The sequence below is a fragment of the Anabrus simplex genome, chromosome 5 (genome assembly GCF_040414725.1).
Source record: "Anabrus simplex isolate iqAnaSimp1 chromosome 5, ASM4041472v1, whole genome shotgun sequence".
Taxonomy (NCBI): Eukaryota; Metazoa; Arthropoda; class Insecta; order Orthoptera; family Tettigoniidae; genus Anabrus; species Anabrus simplex.
In genome coordinates this window covers 53998741-54016954 of record NC_090269.1, presented here as the reverse complement: position 1 = coordinate 54016954, position 18214 = coordinate 53998741, and the positions used below count along the sequence as shown (strand labels likewise).

Sequence of the window (18214 nt, the reverse complement as noted above, 5' to 3'; positions counted from 1 at the left end):
GTCGATTGGTTGAAGGAGGCCTGCACTCCCGGCGTCCGCTCAGAAGACTACCATTGACTCCACAGCATAGACGTGCATGCCTGGCATGGTGCCGGGCTAGAGCGACATGGATGAGGGAATGGCGGAACGTCGTGTTCTCCGATGAGTCACGCTTCTGTTCTGTCAGTGATAGTTACCGCAGAGGAGTGTGGCGTCGGCGTGGAGAAAGGTCAAATCCGGCAGTAACTGTGGAGCGCCCTACCGCTAGACAACGCGGCATCATGGTTTGGGGCGCTATTGCGTATGATTCCACGTCACCTCTAGTGCGTATTCAAGGCACATTAAATGCCCACCGCTACGTGCAGCATGTGCTGCGGCCGGTGGCACTCCCGTACCTTCAGGGGCTGCCCAATGCTCTGTTTCAGCAGGATAATGCCCGCCCACACACTGCTCGCATCACCCAACAGGCTCTATGAGGTGTACAGATGCTTCCGTGGCCAGCGTACTCTCCGGATCTCTCACCAATCGAACACGTGTGGGATCTCATTGGACGCCGTTTGCAAACTCTGCCCCAGCCTCATACGGACGACCAACTGTGGCAAATGGTTGACAGAGAATGGAGAACCATCCCTCAGGACACCATCCGCACGCTTATTGACTCTGTACCTCGACGTGTTTCTGCGTGCATCGCCGCTCGCGGTGGTCCTACATCCTACTGAGTCGATGCCGTGCGCATTGTGTAACCTGCATATCGGTTTGAAATAAACATCAATTATTCGTCCGTGCCGTCTCTGTTTTTTCCCCAACTTTCATCCCTTTCGAACCACTCCTTCTTGGTGTTGCATTTGCTCTGTCAGTCAGTGTATTTTGTATAAAAGTGTTCTTTCTATCTGTTTTTCATTTTTATTTTATTGTTAACTATATTTTACTCTATTGCTTTTGTGTATCTTAATGGGGTTTTTTTTTTTTTTTTTTTTTACGTTTAATTTGAATGATATATATGATTTCACTTTAAGGTAATGCCTTATTCTATTTTATTCTATTTTTTTCTGTTGTGTTATAAGAAAATTGGGCATTGCTAATTTGATCCACTGATATTTTAAATTCATAATCAATTTTCATCATCATTTATTTTGAATTCTAGTCAGTGGATATATTTTAAAATTTTAATTATTATTACATTTTGTTTCACTTCGTACCATTAGGGCCGATGACCTAGATGTTAGGCCCTTTTAAACAGCAAGCATCATCATCATTAGACCAGCTGTCACCAGTGCACTGAGCTGATGATCTAAGGCCAAAAACATGTTGAAGTTGTTTATCTCGCCGCGTATCTCACCGTGTGGCGATGAGGGAACAAACCAAATGTGGCAAATGAGTGGAAACATGTTGGAGCGGCACATCTCGCCATTCACCAGGAATCAAATTGGTTTGATATTTCAGGATGAAGGTGACTGGAACTTGCATTGTGGTGTTGTTTTCACGAGGTCACGTCATCATCCCCTCTATGTGATGACGCATTGCTGTCATATTGATGGTCATGTTGTGTCATAACACTGTACCCGTGGATGAGCCAGTTAATACACTGAATTTTCCGTGAAAGTACTATATGGAATTAGCGTCACAATTCGCACCATAACAGACTTGTTCTAGATAAATTGCAGCCAATTGTAGTGTCACAGGTAACAATGATAAATAGTTATTTACATTGGCGTGCATTTCTTTCATTCTGTTTACTCGTGCATGTAATTAAGGAAAAATAAAATGAAAAATTGAGTGAAAATGTAAATTAAACATAATGCAATTTAATATAATCCATATAACCCATTACATCCTATAATTTCTACAGTAACTGCCTCAAGCTTTTTCAAAATAATATAATAATTAATGACGTACGTTTTTGGTCTCAGTGATAATACTGAACACAGAAACTTTTAAATGCCTGCGAAAGTACTGTATATAACTTCATGAAAATTGCGCCGGACTATTATAACTTTTACATAACAGAAAAGAATAAATTAATGAACTGAAAAGTTGGTCCTCTGAACATTCCAAGTTGGACATTACACTGGAGGATGGGATCTCTGCAATGTCATTTGTTTATTCTCTCTGTCAATTATTATTCTGCAGTTCCAGAATGTTTCTGTTGCTTTGTGCAATATTCTCATTTCCCAGAAGTTGCATTCCACCGTTTTTCACCTTGCTGACAGTTACTTATTAAATAGCTCCTTCTCTTCATCTAGATGTTTGATTACGTAGTTTCCCATTTTCACACCAGGCAAATACTGAGGCTGTACCTTAATTAAAGCCACGGCCGCTTCCTTCCACCTCCTAGGCCTTTCCTAACCCATCGTCGCCATAAGACCTCTCTGTGTTGGTGCGATGTACAGCAAATTTTTTTAAAAGTTTGTATTATTATTTGATTAACTAACTTCATTTTAACCTATTATTATTGTTATTATTACTGGCTGATGTACCCGTGCTTCGCAACAGGATTTTCAGAAAGCCTGACTTCGTGGTTTTCCTAACTGAAGTCAAAATAGGTCATTACAAAAACGTCAGTAGGAAAGTAGCGATTAAAAGCAATGTTTTCATATAAAATACTCGATCAAATGAAAAACCGCACATTTTCTCACTTTTAACGAACAGTACTACAGTCCCGATCTAACAGTCCAAAGTTCCAGAGCTGGAATGACCAGGCCCCAGGCAGCCGTAAACACTCCTCTGCCTTTATTCCGTTATATATGCACTCTGCTCATTCGTAGAGCCCTGCACGGATGCGGATATCCGCGGATATTCGTGAAGTTAATGTCTTGGCGGATACAATCTGTAAGGCAGTGCGGATAATTTTGCTGATAATTTCTAAATAATGACGTTTATTGATTTTCACTCAGGTACACTCTTATTTTTGCTTGTGGTTAGGCGACCCTTGATACTGGTATGGGAGAACAGTGATATATAAAGAGCCTTGAGACCATAAACAAAAATCTGAGCTAAACCTAGCTGGCTTCTGTCCTCAGTTAATGGAAGTAAGGAAATAAGGTCAATACGTCGGTAGTTTTCGCAAGAGGAAGTCCCTCATGAACCTGTGACTGTAGGGGTCTTGGTGCCAGGTGTCAGGACCAGTGTATTATGTTAACAGATCTATCCGTTTCAATATCTTGGGTGTAATATGCTGTAGTTAAATATTTACAATGCCTGCATATAAACGTTTTGTAGTTGTGGATAACCATTCACGGTTGTGGATGCCAGTGCGGATGAAGGGAGTGCGGATGCGGATATTATTTAGTATATCCCCGCTGGGCTCCACCTCATTCCAATCAATGCCTTATTGTAGGGATTGAATAGCTTGAATGCTTTGATGAACCAGTGCATTACGTACCAGTAGTATCAGTAAATTTATGAACCCTCAGGTACTTCCCGCCAATATTCAGGCAGGCTGCTATACTCGGTACGACCAGGCGAGTTGGCCATGAGGTGCGCACCTTAGAGCTTGCATCCAGGAAATAGTGGATTCGAACCCCACTGTCGGCAGCCCTGAAGATGGTGTTCCGTGGTTTCCCACTTTCACACCAGACACATGCATTGGCTGTACCTTAATTAAGGCCAAGGCCGCTTCCTTCACATTCCTAGCTCTTTTCTATCCCATCGTCACCATAAGACCTATCTGTGTTGGTGCAACGTAAGGTAAATTTTAAAAAAAATATTCGGTACGCAGCAGTAATCCTGTCTATCGGAGATGAGTGCTAACAGAAGACACAAAGCTCATCACAACAAACAATGGTCAATGTAATGTTATTGTTGATCAATTTTATGAGCTTTCTATATTGTAGATCTTCACATTTAGTTTTCTTTCGACTTTGTGATATTAGGCCGTCTTATAAAATTATTTATAGCGTAGACTGTAGTTCCTTATTCTCCGACTTTACAGATCGATTTTCATTAAATTCGGATTACCCATTTTCCTGTGATTCGGCGCTGATATGGAAAAATCCAAATTCATGAATATCTCTGTGATAATAGTCGGTACTGTAACAATGTATAAGACACAAATGACCGAAAATGTAATACTACATAATTTTAGTTATGTAGCATTTATATCGATACGACCACTAATAACACGAATATTTGAGAATTAAATTTTAGGCCTTCCCCTAAAATACCATTTCACTCAGCGTGAATAAAATTATTTATGGCCTAGATTATAGCGACTTATTCCCCGAATTTGTATACCGATATGCCTCTTAAATAGGCTTCTGATAAGTTCACCTGCATGCACCCCAGCGTCAGTGGGTAGGGTCTGACACATCCCACTCTGACGAGTCTAGTGTCAGACCTAAGACGAAATGCTGGTTAATAGAGCAAACGCCAGAAAAACCCTACATCTAATTTTTGATCTGATTTGTATACCAATTTTCATTAAGATAGGACCGCTACTAACATCAATATTTCAGAACTATATTTTAGGCCTTCCCCTACACTACCATTTTCCTTGGCCTGAATACAATCATTTATGGCCTAAATTGTAGCAAGTTATTCCCCGACTTTGCCTACTGACTTTCGTTAAGATACGGCCACTAATAACAAATATGTGAGAATTAAATTTTGGGCCTTCCCCTAAACTACCATTTCACTCAGCGTAAATACAATTATATATAGCATGGATTATAGCTACTTATTCACCGACTTTGCATACCGATTTTCATTAAGATACGACCACTAATAACATAAATATTTGGGAATTCAATTTTAGGCTTTCCCCTAAACTACCATTTCACTCAGCGTGATTAAAATTATTTATAGCGTAGATTGTAGCGACTTATTTCCCGACTTTGCATACCGATTTTCATTAAATTCTTTTCAGCCGTTTTCTCGTGATGCGTGTACATACTGCACCCGTAACTAGGTCTGCCGGTGAACAAGAGACACCCTAGGGGTGCTCATTTCGACAGAATTACTGACTGAATAAATACAAGTTCCAGGATTTGATATGAGGTTCAGAAAAATAAGAATATTTGATGTTCAGAAAATCTTATAATATTTTTATTCAAATAAAATAAAACTTTTGCCATCCTGATATCTATGATTATGGGAATGATCGCTACGTTAAGTTAATTTACTGCTGAATCTTGATGTGACATAAAAATAATTCTAACAAATGGGGTGGTACATGTGACTCTTTTGCCCTACAATTCTAACAGAAGTGTTTTCATTCTTCTTTTTTAAAATTTTTTTTTATATATTTCATTAGTTAATATTAATTTAGTAAATTGAAATTTATTTAATCTTGAAAAATGAGAGTGGTGCATCAAATTCCTCGAACAATCTGGAAAACACATTAAATTTTAATGATGTGTATAAGATAAAATATTCAAAATTAACAAAGTTTACCTCTTCTAATATCAAAATATTAGTGGAATTACGTTCATTAAATTGTTATTAACATTTAACTGTATCTTGAATCTGCTTAATATTTTTGTGAAAGTTAATTTGAAACGTCGAGTATATCTGTTCAAAGTCTTTCCCACTTATCTTCTCGTGAGAACTAACATCTAACTTTACAATCGCGTGGTCACCATAAGAAACTGAAATTATCATTATTACTCCTCAAAAAAAAATCACTAAATCAAAAATAATTGACATAGAGATTCTGTCCAAAATTATAAATTAAAATGCCACTAAAGTGTCACAGATTATCCCCTCTGTCAATTCATCACAGCTGAAATGCACAAGAAATACCTTATCACTAGAAAATCTTACTAATTCTACAACTAACTACTGGAAAATTCCTAAAGAAGAAATATTTACAATATCTACATGTCACATCCATGTACAAATCAACATCACCACCCTCCATTTGGTCAATTTAGAAATGTCAATGAAAATATGAAGTCTCCACGTGAGTACGAATTCTAGCGATAAAAAGTTCGCCTGGTATTGAACTATAATCTTATCAGGATATTTATTTGAGAATCTATTTTCCAAATTTAAGGTCCTCCAGTAAGATTTACACATATGTTAGAAACTTTGAATTACTGACTTCCATGAGTTATATCAGGATAAGCTTATTCCAAAATATTAAGGCTGAATTATGGAGTACATCGATTGACATAGACTTATTATCATCATCGAAAGACATTACTACAGTGACTACATCTCGTATAATCTCGAAGATCCATTATCTATTTCCTACCATGATCAATATTATGTATAAAATATATTGTCGCACTAACACGTGACAATTCAATATCAAAAATTTCGTATCACATGTACTAATTCTACATAAATTCCACGTACAATAATAACATTATAATGACAACTAATATTCATCACAACCATATATCACACAATGTGTAGTCAGAAAATTATGTAAGAACCTGTTATCGTCCAGAAACAAGTCTCATTCCCATTAAATTCATCTCAATGACTAAATAAATCATTAATAATTATATATCACTGCGCATGTACTCCTAATAAATCCATAATCTCAATCCGGAATTAATATCCTGATGACATGCTATCAATACCACGAGGCACGAATATAAGTCCAAACATCATGAAAGTATTAAAAATATTGGGAAAATATTACCTCGATAAATTCATCTGACACAGATTAACTCACTAATATAATGAAATTCGTAAAATAAGAAAGGATGGTTCCGATAACACATGGATAACTTCAACTGATCTATCATTTCAGAACTCAATAACACATGGTCAAGCATCCGAACAAGTACACAAATTAAGTTCCAAGTCCTATCTCACATATTATTAAATAATCAATCATGAAAATGAAATCAATTCTATAAGACCATTCCAAAGAAAGAATAAGAGTAGAAATAAAGAGCTACAAAGAACAGATATAAATAAGACGTCGACTTAACTTACACTGTATGTCTTCCTGTTGAACTCCCAGAGTCCTCAATCGAACATTCTAGGGTTGAAATCCTTGCATTTCTCCGTTGTTGGCGCCGGTCTATTGACTTAAAGAACTTCCATCTTCTGGCGATGAATAATGTAGAGGTCCTGTTCCACATTACACTCCCTGATGACTGCTGAAACTTGTACAGAGTAATTAGGAGAAATCCTGAGCACAATCCTGCAAGTTGTTATAGAAAGACACGTACTTTTATTTGTTATCTGATATTTTCGACGTCTGTTGGTTAAACATTAATTATAGTCTTAGGCTGGCACAATTTTAAGTAAGAGCTGAATGCTGGAAATGCGTCCACTATCCCTGTCAATGGCAGTATCTCCACTGACGTTCTGCGACGAAATAAGCTTGAAGTGAAGTGATTGAAGCGAGGCGTGAATGAAATGAAAGAAGTGAGAACTTGCATGCGTATGACTCACTTTAAGTACCGTAGTACTCCACTCGTCGTAGGAAGTAGAGTCAGTTCAAGTACTGAATTCTTATCAGTTTCATTAATTAAGTTCCCATTATTTTCCGCTAGTATACCATTCACATTAAATATAAATTCAGTTACTCATTATTACAATTCACACGTGATATCATTAACACTGTTCAGTCAAATATCATTATTGTACACCTTCATAATTACACATATCACGCGGTCGAAGATATTTAAAATATTTCCTTTGCTTTTAATCCAGTGCGACTGCACGCGGACATATTCTAGCTATTTTCATCTCTCTTCCACTTTTATTTTGCGACGTACCCACTCGGCCCACAGATGTGTGACAAAATTATGACGTGGCAGGTCACCTTAATATTAATAAAAATAAATGATATCTCATTGTTTATCCATAAACAATATCCTATGGGCGCCAGCCTTCAAGCTTATGGCTTGATGGCTTGATAGTTGATAATTAATAATAATAATAATAGTACGTAATGAGATTCAAAAAACTCCCAGGGATGGGGTGATGGAACACTAACCATTAAGTACACTAACTTGGAATTTAAGGATCATTAATAATAATTTCAGAAAATACAAATTAAAATAGCTATTTATTAAGATGAAAAACGTGACGTAACGGCGTATTAACGGAATCTGAACTTACGGGGAAAAAAGAAAAATTGAATGAAATAAACTGTAAGAAAATCAACTGTTGCGCGAAGACTTGCAGTAATTTATGCCATTAGCTCGCCATTTGTAGACTCTGTTATGTAGAAGCTGATGATTAATGGATCTCTTGTACCGGCGGCGTCATCTCTTGTGGATTCCAGTCCTGCTTCTGCTTTGTGCATAGTACACTAGCTGTACTATGACTTTTCCTGCCTTTAACACTTCCTACTGTACTCCGTACATAAAGTCGTAATGAGTCCTAATTTTAAAAGCAAAACCACCATGGGTTATGTTCATGGAGAGAATACACTTGTATTCTTCCGTATTACGGAACAGTAGCGTAACTACATAACAAGACCCCTTCGGCCCTATACTAGTCAAAACCGGTCTCCCGTTGACTTTAACTCTCGTCATTGAGATAACAGGTCCCAATGAGAGTAACTTTTGAGTAGTATACTACTCAGATGCGAATGAACTAAGTTAAGATCTTCTCCGATGTGCAGACGTAGAATCGTCGTAAGAATGTCTTCCAAGAGTACGAGTACGAGTAAGAATCTGAATCTGAATGTTTGAATACGAGTGTCTCAGTGTCTTCCAAGAGTACGAGTACAAGTGTCTCTCCAGCCCTTGTCGTTGAAGTATATAGATTCCAAAGTCTCCCTCCATCAACCATATCACATGGTCCAGTAAGATTTGAGGTCTCATCCCTTCTCCTATGTATTGCTGTGAATCCATCATACGTCCATTCACATAGGCTGAACTTTCCTGTGGAAATAAAGCGTCAGGTAGCGAACTTCAAAAATTAGGCGTTAATAATATTTCAACTGTCTCTTCATGGTATGGGAGGGGTACGGTCTCTCGTAAGCTTGATGACGTACATTTCCTGGTAATGGGCTGAAATTAACCTGCTGACTCCAGTCACCTCACTACGGCTATTGGAAAATTTACTGCAAGCTATTAATACGAATGATGTTGAAATACTTTACACAATAAGTTGTTCGTTCAGAATATGCTGTAGCCGCGATACAAAGAAATGAAATGATGATGTGAAATGGATGATTAAAACCCTATACATAATAATTTTAAAATGACCTACCAGTGATTAAATATATCTTATCTATTAATGATATAGTTCAATAATTTAATACATGCAGTGATGTCCCAAACATCACACTTTTTATTTTCATTTTCCGAGCCAGCTAGCGCTCCCCCTTCAGGTTAGAAAACAGCTCACCGACTTGCTCAAGGACAAGCGTGTGCCATGCAGACAAAGACTAGACTCGTGACACACTGGCCCATATTCGACCAGCTGACACCAGCATACGGTCACAATACAGGCAGACAGACAGAAATTACGGAAAAGTAAAAAGTGCATTTCCTTGTTGCTGTGGACATGACCGATACAGAAATACCATTCTTTTCAAATTCTGAGCAATGTACAGACAAAACTCTTATTTTATATAGATAGATTATTGTTTGTTTGTCCAACCCTTGTCCCGTTTCTGTACGGGGTCGGGTATTAGTTGAGATGAATCTGTTGTGGCGGGTTTTATGACCGGATGCCCTTCCTGACATCAACCTCATTAGAGGAGTTAATGAGATGAAATTAATGACGTGATATATGATAGTAGGAAGGGACAGGGTGAAAGCTGGTGCCAACACATGGCCTACTCCAGTCAAATAGCACCAAGGGGGTCTATTCAAGGCTTAACGTCCCCATCCGACGGACGAATCACAATCAGCAGCGTCATATGCCCTTACTATGAGCACTGTGGAGAGTTTTGGAATTTAATCCAGGCTTTTGGCACGCAATCTAGTGATTAGAAATTGTGTACCACCACCTCTCCTACCCTGCCGGCCAACATTCTGATGTTGAACATTTTTTCGACCAACGGGACTCAAACTGGCTAACCGTGGTGTCAGATCATTTAGACTTCAATGCCTTAACGACCATGGCTACCCGACGGGCTTATTATTATTACTAGCTGATGTACCCGTGCTTCGCTACGGGGTTCTCAGAAAAGACTTACTTTGTGGTTTCCCTAACTGAAATCAACATAGGTCATTACAAAAACGTAAGTATGAATTTAGCGATTAAAAGCAATGCTATCATATAAAATACTCGATCAAATGGAAAGCCGCACATTTTATTACTTTTAACGAACAGTGCTGCAGTTAGATTGCGATGCCAATCTAATAGTCCAAAGTTCCAGAGCTAGGATGACCAGGTCGCAGATTGCCATGAACACTCATCTGCCATTATTCCGCTAAATATGCACACTGTTCATTCCAATCAGTGCCTCAGAGTAGGGACTGAATAGCCCGAATACTATGATGATCCAGTGTGTTACGTACCAGTAGTATCAGAAAATTTATAAACCCGGGGAATTGGCATGCTAAAGAAGAAAGTTATCTAACTCCCCACCTACTTCCATCAATATTCAGGCAGGCTGTTACACTCTGTACGACTCGGCGATTTGACCGTGTGGTTAGCGGTGCGCAGCTGTGAGCTTGCATCCGAGAGATAGTGGATTTGAACCCCCATTGTCGGCAGCGCTGAAGATGGTATTCCGTGGTTTCCCACTTTCACACCATTCAAATGCTGGGCCTGTACCTTAATTAAGGCCTAAGGCACGCCTAGGCCTTTCATATCCCATCGTCGCCATAAAACCTATCTATGTCGGTGCGACGTAAATCAAATAAAAAATACTCTGTATGCAGCAGTAATCCTATCTACCAGAGATGAGGGGCAACAGAAGACACAAAGCACATCACGACAAACAATGGTCAATATAATGTTATTGTTGATCAATGTTATTAGCTTTCTATATTGTAGGCCTTCACAGTTAGTTTTCTTTCGACCCTGTGATTTGTAAAATATGTTATACCGTAAACTGTAGTTTCTTATTCTCCGACTTAACATACCGATTTTAATTAAATACTGTTTACCCATTCTCTCGTTACTCGGCACTGATATGGACTTAGTAACAAAAATCCAAATTCATGAATATCTTTGTGATCATAGCTAATACGGTAACAATGTATAAGACATGCATAATAGGAAATTTAATACTATATAACCTTAGTTATGTAGCATTCATCGATTACACCTCTAATGAGAAATATTTGAGAATTATATTTTAGGCCTTCCTCTAAACTACCATTCACTCAGCATGAATAAAATAATTTACGGCCTAGACTATAGCGACTTATTTCCTGACATTGCATACCGATTTTCATCAAGATAGGACTACTAATAACAACATTTGAGAATTAAATTTTAGGCTTTCCCCTAAACTACCATTTTTCTCAGCGTGAATACAATTATTGATAGCCTAGATTGTAGAAACTTATTCCCCAACTTTGCATACCCATTTTCTTTAAAGTACGACCACTAATAACATAAATAGTTGAGAATTCAATTTTAGGCCTTCCCCTAAACTACCATTTCACTCAGCGTGAGTAAAATGATTTATAGCCTAGATTATAGAGGCTCATCCCCCGACTTCACATACCGATTTTCATTAAATTCTCCTCAACCGTTTTCTCGTGATGCGTGTACATACATACAGACAGACAGATAGACAGACAGACAGAAATTACAGAAAAGTAAAAAGTGCATTTTCTTGTTACTATGGACATGGCCGATACAGAAATACCATTATTTTCAAATTCTGAGCAATGTACAGACAAAACTCTTATTTTATATATATAGATTATTATTATTATTATTATTATTATTATTATTATTATTATTATTATTATCAGTAGTAGCAATTGCAGTACTTTTCGTTTACAAAGTAAATGTTAATACGTTTTGGGCAACACTGACAGCAATACCATTCTTGAATCACTTAATAACCTGGATCCACACATAAAGTTTACGATAGAATCCGAGAACAACAATTCCCTTAATTATCTCGATTTAACTATTACTCGCAATCAGAATAAAACCATTTCTTTTAATATTTACAGGAAGCCCACTCACACAATAAACACAATCCACCAAACTTCTCTACACCCAGGGACACAGAAAAGACAGCTTACAATAGTATGATTTTCAGAGCTCTTAATGTTCCTTTATCCCGTAAGAATTTTAGAAAGGAAATCAACACCATTTATGCAATAACCAAAGGTAATGGTTTCAGTAAAGCTTTCGTGAATAAAATTCTCAATAAATTTAGAACTAAACCCAAGACCACCTTAGAAAAACAAACTTCCCCTAAAGAGAGGTTCACCACATTTACCTTTATTAATAATAATAATAATAATAATAATAATAATAATAATAATATATATCCTATTTCAAACATCTTTAAAAAAGACAAGTTAAAAGTAGCTTTCAAGACCATTCACATCAATACAAAAATGTTTTTTAATTTTCATACTGTCAACTGCAACAAAAAAAATTCAAACTCTGGAATATACAAATTAAAATGCCAATCATGTCTTTCAACGTATATTGGGCAAACAGGCTGCAGTTTCAATGTAAGATACTCCGAACATCTTAATGCCCTAAAGTATAATCGACCGGGCGAGTTGGCCGTGCGCGTAGAGGCGCGCGGCTGTGAGGCTTGCATCCGGGAGATAGTAGGTTCGAATCCCACTATCGGCAGCCCTGAAGATGGTTTTCCGTGGTTTCCCATTTTCACACCAGGCAAATGCTGGGGGTGTACCTTAATTAAGGCCACGGCCGCTTCCTTCCAACTCCTAGGCCTTTCCTATCCCATCGTCGCCATAAGACCTATCTGTGTCGGTGCGACGTAAAGCCCCTAAGCAAAAAAAAAAAAAAAAGTATAATCGCTACTCAGTCATGAGCGAACATTGTAGAGAGAAAAATCATAAATACACAACAATTGATCAAGATTTAAAGATCCTGCATTACGAACAGAAAGGTCTCTTACTTAATATACTAGAGAATATATATATAGATATCGACCAATATAACAATTCCGTCTATAACTTGAATGAAATCAACGAAAAGAAAAATATTTTATTGGAAACCTTTGTCCCGCTCATCTGCGAACAGTTCATTAATAAAAAAGAGTTTCACTACCGACATTCTGGAATAAGACCCGCCCTTCCATCAACACCCTCCTCCCGCGAATCACAATGTCCCTCCCTCCTTGCCCCTCCCCCTCCATTACTCCTCCCAGCCACATCGACACAGATACACAGTAAGCCACACACACAGGCTTAGTTGTCAATGTGACTTGAGACCGACGAGGTCATCTCCATTCGAGACGACACTTTTAGTTACAAGTAAGTCATATGAGTTTTCTTTTCGTACATCATTTTTAACTTTTTTTTCATCCACTCATATATTCCTTTTTTCTCATTACAGATGTTATACACGTTTTATTCGTAGTATTGACGGTCTCACTACACTCCTCAGCATAGTGTTTTCATTTTTACAGTCAGCAAGATCCATTAGACGAGAGGACTTCATACCTCAATGTGTTTTTAACTCACTAATCATGATCACTGTCACTTCACATCATTACGATTTTTAATTTGTTTATATATTATGTAATCACTGTTTTACTACTGAAGATGGCCTTGAGATCAGGCTGAAACATGTATAGACTTTGCTTCATCTAACAGATGACTTGACTTGTAATGATAGGAGGATTTTATAAATATTTTCTTTTGTAAAGTTGTATTTATTCCTCAAAGAATTTTTATTTCTTATCTGGTATGATTGAGAAGTGTTGCTGGGAGAATGAGCGGAAGATTGTTGTTGACAGATTTAATTTTTAGTAAGTTATGTATTTAAATTAAAGATAATTATCAATTATGTGAAAGTCACCATCAACCTTTCTTCATCAATGACTGTTTGCTTATTTATATTAATGTGCACTCTTTGGATTTCAGATTCTTCTAGCTTAAATATATAATTAAACGTCAGCCGAGATATGCTTAAATATTCATAAAATCTATCCGGGTACATTTTAAACTCCTGATACAATTTATAGAATTCACCCTGTTCTTTTCATTCCTCGGTCACTCTGATGTACACTATACAGTATTTTCATCTCATACTAGAAATTAACCACGATTCTACCGCATTACTTGCAGATAAATCACAATGACTGTCAGAGTCTGCAAGTATCTCAATATTACAATAGTACAGTCCCCCTTTAGTGTTCCCTGAAAGCAACTTGCTTACTGACTAAGTATTATTATTCAGTATATTAAACGGCGGGAAGTGTAGTGAGCAGAAATGCATCAGTATGTTATGCTGAGGCGAGATGCATGGCAAGATGAACAACTCCAACATGTTTTTGGCCGTGGATGTTAAGAATCCCTAAAATTAAGAAATAACCATCATCAATGCATCAGTAAATTTCCAAGATTATTTTTCTCATTCACGCTTAATGGCTTGAGTAGTAATTATATTTGTAACTCAAAAGCTCTTTGTTATAATGTGAAATATACAACTTACTCCTCATCTTGCCTAGTACGCGTCATTTTGGTTCTGCCATTGGTTTTTGTGGATTCCTTATAGTTGTATAACCTTTGTTGGTGCTATCTGAGGATCCAACTAGCCTCTGGGCTATATACTGTATATATACATGACTTCTTCAAATATTATTATTTAATTATACACTGTCTCATCAAAGGTGTCTGGACACCTACTCAAAGTCTGGCTCCCTGACTAAATTGTTAGCATGCTGGCCTTTGGTTCAAGGGGGTCCCAAGGTCGATTCCCGGCAGGGTCGGGGATTTTAACTTTCATTAGTTAATTCCTCTGGCTCAGGGGCTGGGTGTTTGTGACGTCTTCAGCATTAAAATTTATCTTAGGTAGGGCCCCATCCTCATGGACATGCAGGTCGTCTATATGGCGTCAGATCGAAAGAACTGCACCAGGCCTCTCCGGAGGCCAGACGGCATTATTATTACCTACTCGAAACTGTCCTGTAAGTTGTCCTCTGATATACCATCCAGTAGTGGACATAAATAATATATGGGCCCATCTGTGGTCTGTATTACAGCTTGAACTCTACAGGAGAGACAGTCTACCTGGTTTTTGTATGTCTCTAAGGGAATGACGGACCATTCTTCCTGCAGCACCATAGGAAGCATAGTTATAAATGTGATTGTATGTGGTCTGGAGTGAAATCGCCATTGTAGTTCTTGGGATTGAGGTTTGGAGGTTTGGATTCTGGACTGGCCAACCAATTTCCAGAACATTATTTTTCTCAAATCATTCTCAACAGATCCCGCTTTATGGCAGGGAGCATTATAATGCTGAAACGCACAGTTCTACAATTCGGTCTTCCACCATATACAACATGTAGCTGGTACAAGTGCCCTTATATCTTTCCACCTGTAACATACTTTGTAATAATATGAGAGGACCAAGTCCCTTCCATAAAATACACTCTCACACTGTCGCCTCACCTCTGCCAAATTTAACTGTGGACTCTGCACAAGCTGGCATGTAACATTCACCTACCATTTGTTACACCCATATCCTCATTCCTGATTGCCAGATGGAATAGTGAGATCCATAACTCCAAATCACACATCTCAGGTCGTCCACAATTAGTGGTAGTGCTCTTTACACCACCAAACATGGCACTTAGTGTTCACCGGCTAAATGTGCAGTTTGTGGGTGCACAGTTGTGGTGCTAGCTGCACAATTTATAGCACTGAGGAATTCATGGGTGATGATCTCATGCAATTTTTCCATACCACCTTCTTCATTGCTCAGCAGTCCTTGTTGATCAATAAACATCGCCCACCTGGTCGTGGTCTTGTTGTGGTTGTGTCTTCCCATTTCCAGTTAACAATTACGTCTCTGACTGGACTTGGTCAACTTGAGAAGGGCGAAGTTGACCCTGACTGCTTACTGATGTGGCAACCAATAACCCTTCCACGTTTGAAGTCACTAAGCTCTCTTACTTCACCCATTCTACAGGTATTTCATGGCAGTGAACAACAACGAGCCCTGAGTGCCTGGTATAGCACCAGCAAGGGTAGTCATAACTATTTCTAGGCTCTAGTCTGTATACTGAGGGGTGTCTAGTTACTTTTGAATAGATAGTGTGTGTATATATTTTATGCTGCATGTCATGATGAAGTTTGGTTAGAAAAGCAAGCCTGTATCAGTTTTTTTTTTCTTTTCTTTTTCTAATCTCAGATTCAGTGGAGATTTTATGTAATTAAATGTTTCAGCAACATACCGGGACATAAAGCAGTCTATGTTCTGGAGGATGGCTGTGGACAAGAAAAAACTTACCTGTCTGTTGAAGAGCTCGCAATTACCCATTATAAAACATTAGGCTTTAGGAAGGGTAAGTATTCTCTGTAAGCTAACTGTGAATATGTGATTGGGATGTGTGAATGAAGTTGAAGGTTTTTTAAATCATATATTATAGAATGTAGTCATGGAATTTATACCTTAGGTACTAAAAAGTCAAATATGCTTAGGTTAGATCATTTAAGGTTTTTTAAACACACTGACGACTGGGTAGGTGACTGTCATTCCCCTCTGTGGACCGGAAGATTTGAGAATATAATTACTAGGATGCACTGATTTTCTAAAACAGCCGTTAAGTTCTGTTTAATGATCAGATTTTGAAATCGTACTAATTAGGGGGTCTAGTTCTGTGATGTTTGGTACTTCTTGAAGCACACTCCCTTGTAAAGAGGTACCTTGCAAAATGAGCAGATATACCGGTAGTGGGTTTCCTTCCTCAGTGTATATGTGGTGCTGTCTTTGCAGGGTTTTGAAGAGTATTTCTTGTTTCCTGATCCTACTATAGCCTCCAGTTTGTGTTTCTTCATATTTTCTGACAGTTTTCAGGATGGTCCTTCTTAGGTGTTTGGGATATGGAGGCTTTCCTCCTCCTCTGGTCTTCTGGGTTCTATAAACCATGAAAGCATTGATTAGGGCAGAATTTATCAACTAGAGAACTACTTCTTCCTCCACTTGATGATTCTTCTGGGAATTGTGTAGTGCGTCAAATACAGGGCAATTCAAAATGATGGACCCGATTTCATAAATTTATTCTGTGAAATCTAATGAACATATCATACTGTGAGATATGCGCAAAGAAAGGCACACTCTCAAAGTTTAGTTGAGTTTGGATTTCATCCCACGCGGTTTTATTTTCAGCCGTTACGAGCGCACAGGAAGCCAGTAAAGAAAATGGCTGCAGCTGGAAGCAGAAGTCGTTCTGTGTGTTTGATTACCATGTAAACAAGTCTGTGATTAGTGTTCAGCGGCATTTCCGTACCACGTATGGAAGAGACCCACCTACTGGAAAAGCCATTTGTGCATGGTATGCAAAATTCAGAGACACGGAATGCATCTGTAAGCGAAAGTCGACTGGCTGTCCTTCGACCAGGGAAGAGACTGTTGAACGTGTTCACGCCAGTTTCGTGTGGAGTCCGCAGAAGTCCACCTACCGGGCATTGAGGCAACGTGAACTTCCACAGGTAACTGTTTGGCACATCTGCGGAAACGTTTACGAATGAAACCCTACCGCTTGCAACTGGTGCAGGCCTTAAAAAGCACTGATTATGCTGCTCGAGCGTCCTTCTGTGCTGATTTTCTCGCATTAATGGAAGAGGATGGGTTCTCCGAAAGGGTAATTTTCACCTTTCTGGGACTGTGAATAGACATAACATAAGGATCTGAGGAACTTCTAATTCCCATCTATTTGTGGAATACCAACGCAATTCTTCCAAGGTGAATGTGTTTTGTGCCATTTCCCATGAGAAGGTTTATGAACCCTTTTTCTTCATTAAACCTACTTTGACAGGAAATGTTTTTCTTGATATGCTGCAACGATGGCTCCTGCCATAGCTCGAAGAGGGTAGTGCGGATTTCTTCCTTCAATTGGATGGTGCTCCTCCGCATTACCATGGCAATGTTCGGAGCCATCTCAACGAGACGTTGCCACAATGCTGGATACGTCTTCATCTCAGGAGGATCAAACTCTCATTCGTTGGCCACCTTGTTCCCCCGACTTAACCCCATGTGATTTCTTCTTGTGGGGTTTCGTAAAGGATCATGTTTACGTACTACCTCTTCCACTAACATTGGACGACCTTCGTGCCCCCATCACAGAGATTGGCCGCGCACACTACACAAGGTTTGGCAGAAGATAGACTATCAGCTTGATGTATGTCGTGTTACACGAGGTGCTCACATAGAATGCTTGTGATATGACTGAAAAAACTTTGAGAGTAAA

At 38.5% G+C, this 18214-nt stretch overlaps 1 protein-coding gene across 1 annotated transcript in view; it reads left to right on the top strand.

Annotated features, from left to right (window-relative positions):
- The window catches only part of LOC136874351 (fanconi-associated nuclease 1), a 134277-nt gene that overhangs the window by 102437 nt on the left and 13626 nt on the right, over positions 1–18214 (top strand). Inside the window, exon 7 of the mRNA XM_068227764.1 lies at positions 16191–16309. Within this exon, the coding sequence (XP_068083865.1) occupies positions 16191–16309 (119 nt within the window). The remainder of the gene's footprint in view (positions 1–16190; positions 16310–18214) is intronic.